Consider the following 11,573-nt stretch of genomic DNA (forward strand, 5'->3'; position numbering starts at 1 on the left):
CCCCTAATAGGCTGATTTAGCCTGTCGAAATATCCTGATCATTCTTTTAATGCTGGTAACTTTTTCTGATAAGGATATTCACCAGGTTCTTGTTTGAATTTTCTTGTACTTCCTTAAATGGCACTACAGTTACATTCTGGTGCCTGAACTGTGGCACCACTTAAGGTGAAATGGGGAAATTTGAACAAGAAGCTGGCAAATAAGAAGTGGACTGCAGCTTCGTAGTTTTAATGCTGATGGTGCTTTTTTTGATAAGGTGATCTAGATTATCCAACCCAGAGGTTTTATGTACAGAGCTACCTATAAATATGCATTACGGAAGCACAATACATCTGAACAGCTGCTTTACTTTAATATAGCTTCCCCCCATTTCATTTCAAGATAATGAATGGAATACACCCATCTAAGGAGTTTTTTTGAGACAAAGGTTTAATTTGGATGAAAAGTTTGTGCTTTCTGTAAAGAAAGCACAAACGTAGCAACCTTTTAGGATGATTTGCATTATTGGTTATACCCAATGATTTTGCATTGGATGCATACAATGCCTTTCCAAGGCATGGATTCTGAAATGGTTGTAAATGTTACTTTATTGTCGGCAACTTTTTTTATACATACAGTGAGGTATATGAAAACTACATGATCATTCGACACGTTCCACCAGGAGCCCCCCATTTACTGATTTATTTATCTTATTTTTAGTACTTGAATTTGCTGACTGTGCTATGTTTGTATGTAAATAATTGTACACCGCACAACCATTATTGTTCACACTTTGCAAAACCTGTAGCCTACTGACATTTAATTGCAATAGTGGCAATATCAGTGTTACGACTCTTAAACGACCTCGTAATTCAGAGTATTTAGTCAAATACGGGAGAAAAATGTACACAGAACGAAACACATCAGGTCCTGAACCTTTTTATTTACCACAAGGCGCAATAAGGAGAGGTTTGTTTCATTCACCTCATTCACTTTAGCCATAGAGGATTCAAGCAGAGAGGAGAATTACCACTGTCTCCGGGTTTCTCAGACGCTAGAGGGCGCTCCCCAGTGAGTCCAAAATGAATGGGTTGATATGGAGCATTTGAGCAAAATCATAGTTTATAAATGCTTAAACATTTTTTAACGTAAAAGAATTCAACCATTTCCTGAACACAGAACAGCATAAAACATTTTAACACTGCTGTTATATTTTTAAGAGCTTTTAAACTCGAGTTATAGGCGTTTAAAACAGCGCCTCCTGTATGTCCATGACGTCAGTGAGCGCGAACAGCCAATGAGCTGCTCCGCTTGCCAATCAATCATCACGCTCTAGCACTAATGCCCGCCTTCTGCTGCCCAAAACCCGTTTGCTGTAGAAAAAGTGAAATATATGGGTAAGATTTCTTTGCTTTTTTAGTGAAATACATCCTTCTACTTTCTAAAATTAAAGAAATATTCTGGACAAGTGATCAGAAACTATTTTAACTGTTCGTTTTTAGCCGTTGAGCTCCATTCACTCCCATTCATTGAGGACTCACTCGCGGGCGCCCTCTGCTGTTTCTGATATAACGGGGGGAATATGAAGTGGCCAGACTCCTCATAAACCGGCTCTGATTCAAGCTTATATCCAGTTCCTAGCGCGTGCCTCCAAACTGTGCTGGACACCAGCCCAGAGCTGTTCACCCCTTTTTTTCTGCCTTCATAATCCTTTGTGTCTGAGACTATGCGATAAGGAAAAACAGCAGGAAATGCCAGCTCTGTGGACAACACTGTCTTCTAAAGTAATGACCAATGAGACAGCTGCCAGACAGCTGCCCTCAGTTTCGGACACACCTCTGTGTGCTGACTGGTGTCTCAGCTCAGCTGTTGAGAAAGTGAAAGTTTAACTTTATCAGTAACAGAACAGAAGGATGGACTAAACGAGGCTCTCTGTCTTCACCCTAAACAGGTTCACAGGTAAGAGCCACATTACAGCCTGTAGGTCCTTGTATTAAAATACACAACATGAAAATAGTGATTTTTCACTTTTTATATTACATGCATTTGATTTCAGCTGATGTGGTTGTGGTTTACATGTATTTATTTATTTATTTATGAGTGTGTTGAGTAATGCAGTAACGCACACCTGCAAATAGTTCATTTGCCTACGTTACACTTCAGGGTTTTATATCCTAAAGCTTAAACTTCAACAGTTGACCATCAGATGAATGAAACCAGGTTCAAACTTACCAGCTGCTTTGTGATATTTCACAGTTTTGACTTCGTCTGTCTATCGTCTACGTAGACCACGAGAACAGAAAGTGAAAGCAAGTAAGACTCTAAGAATCAAAGTCTATAATGATGTGTTTGATTTAGCAGAGCTGGATTTGTGAAAGTTTCCACAAATGGAGCTGAGTGTATTTGATTCCCCTACAGCTCTGCTGGACCAGGACACTTCACTGCTTTCAACTTAACCTATAAAGTTGATAGAGAGGCTCAAATCAGCCAGGCTGATACAAACAGTCCTTTTTTTGTCTGTCAGTCATTCATGGGGAAGTGAGAAACAGGCTCACTGCTTTGGAGTTTAATTTCATATATGAACAGTACAGAAAGAAAACCTATATTAACTTTAGGCATTATCTGATTTGTAGAAACATCTGTGTGTTCTTCTGTAGAGTTCTGTGTGTTTGTTTGGGTTATACAGCTCTATCCCCCTTACCGTGTGTACAAACAGGGTATTTGAGTTATTTGACCCAACAGACCTTTATTGATAATCTTTGCACCATAAAGCTGACTAACAGGTTTACACTTTGGAACAGTATTTCAGAAATATGCAGTTTAAATATATGTAAAATACCTTATGTACTTAATGCATATGATATTTTATATTTTGTAAAATCGAAAATAATATAATGTATACCCTAAAACATTATGTATTTTTATACTATAGCTTTTATTTAAAAGCTGCACTGTAATTAGAAGCAGTGGTGAGGTTTTTCTCTGTTCCTTTCTCCTTTAAAACATATTCAGAATCAACACCGAAAGTCAAATGAGAAACTAAGCTGCACTCCACAGCAAAATTAGATTTTTAGGTAAAAATAAAATGACCCTATTTTGCAGTAAAATAAAGCTTGGCTGATCTTCTAACACAGTTTTAACAGTAAATGGTCGTAAACGGTGGAGTTAATGTGTAACTGCTAATTCACCAACCGCTGACCCTGAAGGTTGGCGTGCAGACTGCTGGTCACACAACTAGAAAGATTTAAGATGAACATGGATAATTTGGAGACGAATGGACTTATTTGCACTTCTAATCACTCCGGCTCATTTCCTGATATGTTTAATCTGCAATGGGAAACTGTCAAACACTAAAAAGTTGTAAAGCTGAAGTCAGCTCCTCGTTAGAATTCTCCCGTTCCACCTTAAATGGTGCAGCAGTTTCATTTTGGCGTCTCAGGCACCGTTTAAAGTGTAAGGGGAATATCCAAACAAGAAGCTGGCAAATGAAAAGCTGTCTTAAGCCTCTGAAAAAAAAATGTGGAGAGAGATTTTACAACAAACTATTCTATTTTTGAGGGAAATAATATTAATAGTAATAAAAAATAATAACATTCCAATCTGCCCTGAGTGGATGATGATTGAACCTATAATCGTTAACAACCAGATAAAACAGTTAAACCATCATGGAAAGATCAATAAAATCCTTAACCAGCAGATTTTACTCAAACATATACAACAGTGGTTTTCAACCTGTGGGCAGTGGTGGTACTGCAGTTTTTATATTTGAATGCAGAAAATCCTTACAATACAGACATTTAACCAAAGGAAATTTTAAATATGACTATAATAATAAAGTTATTGATTATTTGCAAAAATAAAACATATATAGCTCATTGATTGTTCTGGCAAAAAGTTACCTAGTTATACGTATATTTTGAGTGTAAGCATAACTGAAATGAAGGAAATATGGCAATGAATACTTAGTGCTGCTTTACATGTGTGAGAACAGAAAACAAGTAGCTACAGCTCTATGCTGTTGGCTCAGTGATCTTTTCAAATGAAACTTTGAAACACAAGAACTTACACCATCACTTGGAGAGTAAACATTGTGAATATATATCAAAATAGAACCAGAGCTCTATTTGCAGTTTTCCCTCAGCCTGACATCCAGCGCTCAGTAGCTTTCAAGTTAGCCTTCTCCTTAGATGAGGCAGAAAAAAAAATCTGACTGGAAGCTTTTGTGGTCATTTGGGTCACAAGCTGCAAAAGTTTGGAAACCCCTGATGCACAGAAGGACTGTTGTGTTTGTTCTGGGTTTGTTGATATTCATAAATGACTCCTCTTCCAGTTACCTCAGATGGAGACATCAGACTCTGGTCTGGTCCAGTCTTCACAACAATTTTCGAGTCCACCTTACCCTGAGACCGAAACAAGATAGAGTCCAAATGAGGATGAGACCAAGACTGAGACTGCTATTTTATAGTCTGGAGCCTGAGACTGGACTTGAGTACTACAATAATAGTTGAGAATGTAAGTTGAGAAAATAATTCCTTGACCACTGAAAAAAAGCTAGAAGTGGTTATTACCCCTCCTCTTGGGCATCTACTGTTCTGCACACTTTAGTACCAACTTGCATATAACATAAGTTACCCTTTATCTATTACTAACACATCTGATCAAGCCAATCAGAGACTGGTGAAGAAGTTAATTAGCTGGAGCAGTTGTGGCAGATTGTGGCTGTAACAAGAAGCTATCTCAAAAAAACAGGGCTGGTGACCACTGGGCTAGATAGCCAGCACAAACTGTGCACATGGTCTGTAGATGTATCAGAACTACTGCCCGTGTAATAATGCAGTCATAGCCCTTCATGTTTTAATGTAAGTCTAACTGTTTATCTCTTCTAGTTGGTAGCCATGTTGGTGAGGTGGACCTGGCTAGTTGTTTTTCTGTCCTCCTGTGATGGAAAAGGTAAGAGCTAAAAAGCATATGCCAAAAATCTTTAAGCACACAGTTTAACTGATGTTTAGCCATCTCCATTTCACTATTTCTTCCAGGATTGTTCTCAGTGGTGGCTCCTCAGGCTCCAGTCGCAGGCCTGCTTGGAAGTTCTGTGTCTCTGCCCTGCACTCTCTCTCCAACCTTAAATGCAGTAACCTTTGAAGTGCTCTGGTATCGTCCTAATGAGATTGGCACCCCAGTACTCTCTTATAAGAACCAGAAGATCCAAGAGAACCCCAGAGATCCTCGGTACTGGGGCAGAGTGTCCCTGTCAGGGGGACTGGAGAAAGGAAATGTGTCTCTGAAACTGGAGAACTTCACACTAGCAGATAAAGGATACTACATATGCAGAGTGGAGAAGACAGAAGAATGGTATGATGAGGCCACAGTGTCACTCCAGGAGAAAGGTGAGTGTCAAGCCCAGCTATTCATGACCTTTCAGGAATCACTTGGATTTAGTCGGCTAAATTAGTATTTGGTCTTTCAGGCTGCGGGCTTTTAAAAAGGCATTAGAGGAACAGCTAACGACCTCAGACCATCAAACCAGTCTTGTTCCTGTTTGTCCAATAACAAAAACTGGTACCAAATGATTAACATCTCTTGTTGTGGTTATTGTATGTGTTGTATGTGGTTGTTCTTCACAATAGACACTTTATGTTTAATTATTTGATTTTTTGTTTATATTTTATTAGCAGTAGTGGCCCAAGGTTGCTATGCTGTGTACGGTTGCTATATACCCATATCTCATATATATGAGGGTATATATGTTATTTATTCTTTTTCTTCCTTCTCTCTCTCTTTCTCTCTCAGTTACAGGTTCCCCTCCTGTCCTCTCTGTAGCTGATGCAGGTGAAGGTCAGATGAATGTTTCCTGTCACTCAGATGGCTGGTCACCAGAACCATCACTTAGCTGGACAGACAGAGAAGGGCAGGACCTCAAATACCTCAGCAAATCAAAGTTCATCAAAGGTAATATTACTTATGTACAAAAGTTATTTTTCAACAGAAAACATATTTAACAGAAAATTACACAGAAGCCTCAACAACTAAATGCATCATTTTATTTGGGTCTGCTCTTTGCCTTTAATGCAGCATCCATGTTTTCAGGAGACTTGCTTTTAATTTTTCAAAGAAATCTGCAGGGATATTTTTAACACCTCCAAAGTTCAGTCTTAGTTAGTTGCACTTTCTGCTTCTCACAATCAAAGTAATCAAACCCATTCAGTGATGCTGAGGTCTTTCTCCTCTCTCTCAAAGATGAAAGCTTTAAGTGTTGTTTAACTGAGGACAGTTTTGTTGGTCTACCAGGCCAAACCTGTTTGGAAACTCCTGTTATTTTTCTTTGACTTTCCCCTTCTTTATGCAAGTGGATTATATTATATTTAATCTCATTACAAATGTCTCCTGAAAAATGATTAATGATTGTCTCAGAATTTGGCAAATTAATGTTTACTCATGTTAAAAAGAGAACTAACTTAACTGTCCCCCTCTGTCTCAGATTCTGAATGGCTGGTGAGTGTGAGCTCTTGGCTGCTGGTCTCTTCCTCTGAGTCTGAGTGGCTCTCCTGCTCTGTGGGTTTTTTCTGATTCTGATCCAGAGAGGAAAGAGTGCAGAGTGCAGCCAAATAACTGTACAGGTGACACACCACAGTGCTTATTATATACAGACAAATAGAACTGACACAATACGGCCTCTTACACCAGGAAGCCTAATTCTGTACTGCAGACAATTACATAAAGAGTGCAAAGAATACAAAGAATACATACACACAGCAACCAACGCTACAACGTCAACAGTAAACCATAAGATTCAGAGCATATTTACCTTTAAATAAGAACTAATTCCTGTACTGTAGTGCTGTATGCAGAGTCGTGGAAAGGAGCCTTCATCACGACCCTCATCTTCTTGCTGCTGTGTGTTGCTGGACTTGCAGTGTATGTTGTGCATCGAAAAGGTGCATTCCTTATATTACTATCAATATTGAGTTAAAATACTCTGATATTCAAGCCAAAGTCACAGGAACCTGTGTGCTGTTTAGCAGACTCTCACTCAATGATGAGCTGCCATTTCCATTAGAAAGTTATGCAACATAATTATCAATAAACTTAATAATTAATAACTGCTTGTCACTTTTTGATATTGCGAATGGCATCAGTAATTTATTTTAATCATGGTCTTTATGGATGAACCAGAATGATAAACACGAGTGTCTGTCTCTGTATTGTAGGTCTTACTGGCTCCAAGAAAAAGAAGAGAGAAGATGGAGAAAGTGAGATGTTCTGCTGAATGAATAATAACATCTTTTTCAAATCAGTTACACAAAACTGATTACATACAAAACAGCACTAACTCTGTTTCTTAGTATCAGAAATTCAACCACTGAACTCCAGTGTGGAGAAGCAGCAGAATGAAGCTCCCACTGCAGATGCACCTCATCAGTCTGTGTTAAAAGGTTGGTTAAAACTCTCACCATCTATTCATGTTTGTTCACATCGATTTAAACCTTCATACAAATGTCAGACCAATAGATCTGCACTTTCAACCTCAGGAAATATTCAAAGCAGTGTCTGTTCTTGTCGTTGTGTTTGTAGGAGTAGATGACCATCAGTTTCCTGAACCAAAGGTGGACAGAGCACTCGCTGCAGGTAAATGTGTGTTGAAATTAGAGCCGTCAAAAATTTAATTCATGATTAATTGCATTCTTTTGTGTAGATAATTGCAATTAATTGTGTTTGTCTTTTAGAATATTATCTAATTTGTCCCTAAGTAGTTTTTTTTCTATTTAACAACTAGTTCATTACAAAATTAGATTAATCATAATGCATTTTTTACTTTTAAGAATTCAGTAATATTGTTTTCAAACATGAACATGGAAATCATGTGATTTTCCAATGAATGAGCAGTTTCCAGTTTTCATCCCTGATCATGTACACTCACTGACCACTTTTTTAGGTTAAACTACCTTGTATCTACACTCGTTATTCGTTTTATCAGCTCCACTTACCACATAGGAGCACTTTGTAGTTCTACACAGACATAAGTCAGAGACAATAGCTCATCTGTTGCTGCACAGTTTGTGTTTGTAAGGCTGCAGTCATAGCAACATACAGCACAGGAGCAGCTGGGCTTCAGACTGGAATTAAAAAAGTGTCAAACCATCAGTTAGACACCATTAGTTAGAACACATGAACAAATTTAAATCTCAGTTTATTAAACAATAAATACAGATTTTAAAGATTTAAAGATTATTTTGAAATAAGTTGTGAAACTGATTGAAGTAATGTTTAAATGATGTATTAAACTGAAACTCTGGAGTAAGTATGGATGGATGTATAGAGGTTAAGATGTGGGAATAAAGCAGACTTGATTGAGTAAATGCTGAATTAATTATAGTAACTGTTAAAAGTCTTTAAATGAGAAGCTGGTAATCACTGTGGGGCAGATGTACTAAGAGAGACACTAAATTACCAACAGTCTACTGACACCTTGTGCTGGCGGGAGTGGTAAGTTTAGTGGCTCGTCTACAAAGACCTTCTGCAAATCAACATATTAGCATATGAGCAGCGCGATATGCCCAGGTGTTTGCCTCACATGCGTTTTTTACGAACGCCTCCACCAGACAGGAGAAAATAAGGTTTTTAATGTTACAGGTTCAAACTTCTGACTCATGTAATTATATATAATTCATGAATTTGGCAGAAATTTGAGAAAATCAAGTGATTATTTTTTGATTTTCCGTTTCTGTTGTAAAAATATACCCAAAGATTTAGGAAAAAAAAACAAGGAAAAAAACATTTTTCTAAATATTATAAATCTATATGGTTTTATTTATTTATTTATTTATTTATTCATTCATTCATCTCCATGACATTAAGAATAAAGTGACATAGCAGGCATTTAAGAGTGGAGCTTTTTTATTCAAAAACATATATGTAAATAAATGAATAAAACTTTCTCTTTTCTCTCTAAACCCAACCAATGGCAGCTCTGTTAATGCCAACAAAAATAAAATGAGCTTTTTTTCACAGGTTAAACAGTACACGGTAAGTATTCACTATGAGTCTTGATAAATTCGGGTAGGTGCTTTATTTAATAATCTGCTCCAAGTATTCTGCACTTTGAGAGGGAAACTCTCTTATAAATGCATATCCAATGGTGCAAAAGTGCAGCAACCACATCTTCAACCTAATTACTATGCTGAAGCTCCACTGCACCTAATTAGTAAATCACAACAGCAACTTTTGAGCACCAAAATGAGTTTGCGCTGTGAAAAATGGCTCTCCAGATCAACCTAAAATTAAATTACTATTAATGTAGTAACGTTCATTCAAAGTATTTATTTAGCTCCAATAAAACTAGTTTATTTACTTGTTACCACATGAAGTAATTTTTTTTACGTTGAACTGACAAACCGTTTTTTACATTAGTAAATCTGAATAGAAGAAACAGAAAATACAGCTACACATAACCTGATTGTATCAGCAGATTGGTCAAAACTCCTCTGCGTGTGTGTGTGGTTGTTGTTGTCACTGATGTTGTTGTTGTTGTTGTTGTTGTGGTAGTAATGTGCAAAGATTTAGGCACCATTTTTTGTTGATTTTCTGTAAATAAGTTAATACACCTTCTACAGGGAACACACTTCTGCACGTTTCAATGTGAAGACACTGTAAAATAAAAACATTAGATACATTTAATGAGTATTTATGAATTTGATTAACATTAAAATGAGTCACCTAAACTGAACATGCACTGAACATGAGTCTTGTTTTTTTCTGCTGTCAGAAACTGACTCAGTGAACCCACACCATGTGGATAAAGATCAACTACAACTCTGTATATGAATAAATTCTATCTACAAAAGAGAGAAAATCAACAACCACAAAACTAAAATAACCAACTAATGAAATGTTGGATCTGTGATATTTATTTTAGGATATGCAGTGAAAAGTCTTTTGTATTTGTTGCTGTTTTGATTAACATGACTTGAACATAATACTGTGTTAATAATGTGATTATTTTTATTTAAGCAGAGTGGGACCAGATGAAAAGGTTTAAAGGTAAGAAATGACCTCACTTTAACACAACATTACTGCACTCTTGTGACTATGTATTGTAAGTTAATAAAATATTCTCCTCTGTTTCTGCAGTGAACCTCTCCATAGACCCAGAAGAAACTCCACAGTTCCTCATGATAACAAACCAGGGAAAGTCAGTATGCTGCCCTGATTTAGAAGAGGTAGATAATGATGATAAAATCTTCACTTTGTGTAAAGAGAAGTTCAGCTCTGGAAAACATTACTGGGAGGTGAAGGTGATGGAGAGAAATGAAGATAAACTCTCGTGGTATGTTGGAGTGGCGAGTGATGAGGCTGAGAGAATGTACAGGGTCCCTTTAACTCCAGCTAATGGATTCTGGGTTCTCTGTTATGACAAAGAATCTGAAGAGGACTGTGGAGTTTACAGTGTAAATTTATTAATGCCACAACAGTTAAAAACAGTTACTAAAAAGTCTTCAACACTAGGAGTGTTTTTAGACTGTGATGAACACACTGTGTCCTTTTATGATGCTGATAGAAAATCACTGATGTACACTTTCACCAACATGAAACCTGGTAGATCACTGTATCCTCTGATCAGCCCCGGAATAAGAGACAGATTTCGCATAACAGTCTGTTAGAAAACACAGACCTCAAGAACAGATTTTAGTCATCATAACCTTAATATTATTATTTGAAAGAACAGTAATATGTAACATTATGACAAAACACTGTACTGTATAAAACCGAACTGAATACTGTAACACTGTAGTATGTCATTGTAATCCTTCTCCTTTGCTTTGGCATTTTACACTTTGACATTGTTTTGATAATATGTTGTGTCGTCTGATGCTTTTTTGGCTATAATAAAAATCTTGTTTACTCAGTTGTAAAACGTGTGTGTAATATTTAGAGGCACTATTCACACATAGCTTTTTGTTTAAAAAAAAAGGACAGGAAAGTGTCATTTTTATGTTTGTGTAGAGGAACTTATTTACGCTTTAACCAAAAACAACAAAACATACACTTTAAGGAGGGAGACATGTTAATTGTGTAATTATCCTGCTTCATATCTGTCAGCTTTAATGGAAATACTAAGATGACTGACCAGCCCAGCCCAGAGTCCAGAACTCATCATCACTGAATGTGTTTGGGGTTACTTGAATCGTGAGAGGCAGAACAAGCAATCAAGTTCTAAGACTGAACTCTGTGTAAGTGTGGAAAAATATCCCTGTAGATTTCTTTGAGAAACTGAAAGCAGGTCTCCTGAAAAGAATGGAATCTGTAATAAAGGCAAAGAGTTTTGAACTAGATTTGGTTGTTGAGGCTTCTGTGTAATTCTGTTTCAGCTTTTTTGCCCCCTAATGCTAAGATGAAAGATGAAGATGAAAACAAACACTAACACGTAATGTGACAGACGCTCATGGTAAAGTCCAAGAGATGCAGCTTTAATAGAAAGGGGATCAGCAAGAATCGTAGTCGTAGTACAGGCGTGGGCCAAAAAGAGCAAAATGACAAAACAGAGAAAACATAAACAGAAGGGCAAAGACATAAGGCAATGATCAGAAATGCAGAAA

At 37.1% G+C, this 11,573-nt stretch overlaps 2 protein-coding genes across 2 annotated transcripts; both read left to right on the plus strand.

The window, feature by feature from the left end:
• The first annotated feature begins 1,832 nt into the window (after nt 1–1,832).
• Nucleotides 1,833–6,792, plus strand: LOC118804221 (butyrophilin subfamily 1 member A1-like). Its single transcript, XM_036564786.1, has 5 exons — nt 1,833–1,938; nt 4,866–4,929; nt 5,016–5,366; nt 5,770–5,928; nt 6,458–6,792. Exons 2-5 carry the CDS (start codon nt 4,875–4,877, stop codon nt 6,544–6,546), a joined length of 654 nt encoding a protein of 217 aa, XP_036420679.1. The 5' UTR covers nt 1,833–1,938; nt 4,866–4,874; the 3' UTR covers nt 6,547–6,792.
• On the plus strand, nt 6,562–10,835 carry LOC118804222 (tripartite motif-containing protein 72-like). The gene is made up of 7 exons (XM_036564788.1): nt 6,562–6,596; nt 6,816–6,914; nt 7,188–7,229; nt 7,323–7,412; nt 7,552–7,605; nt 9,988–10,017; nt 10,108–10,835. The coding sequence occupies exons 6-7, from the start codon at nt 10,002–10,004 to the stop codon at nt 10,635–10,637; spliced, it is 546 nt and encodes a 181-aa protein (XP_036420681.1). The 5' UTR covers nt 6,562–6,596; nt 6,816–6,914; nt 7,188–7,229; nt 7,323–7,412; nt 7,552–7,605; nt 9,988–10,001; the 3' UTR covers nt 10,638–10,835.
• Nucleotides 10,836–11,573: the final 738 nt, after the last annotated feature.

The sequence above is a fragment of the Colossoma macropomum genome, unplaced genomic scaffold, assembly GCF_904425465.1.
Source record: "Colossoma macropomum unplaced genomic scaffold, Colossoma_macropomum, whole genome shotgun sequence".
In the NCBI taxonomy this organism is placed as follows: Eukaryota; Metazoa; Chordata; class Actinopteri; order Characiformes; family Serrasalmidae; genus Colossoma; species Colossoma macropomum.

Excerpts from the sequence above, each read along its gene's own strand:
- LOC118804221 (XM_036564786.1), top strand. The coding sequence starts at position 4,875 with ATGTTGGTGAGGTGGACCTGGCTAGTTGTTTTTCTGTCCTCCTGTGAT. Across the intron at positions 4,930-5,015 it reads GTCCTCCTGTGATGGAAAAG|GATTGTTCTCAGTGGTGGCT; the intron begins GTAAGAGCTAAA and ends TATTTCTTCCAG. Across the intron at positions 5,929-6,457 it reads CAAATCAAAGTTCATCAAAG|ATTCTGAATGGCTGGTGAGT; the intron begins GTAATATTACTT and ends CCTCTGTCTCAG.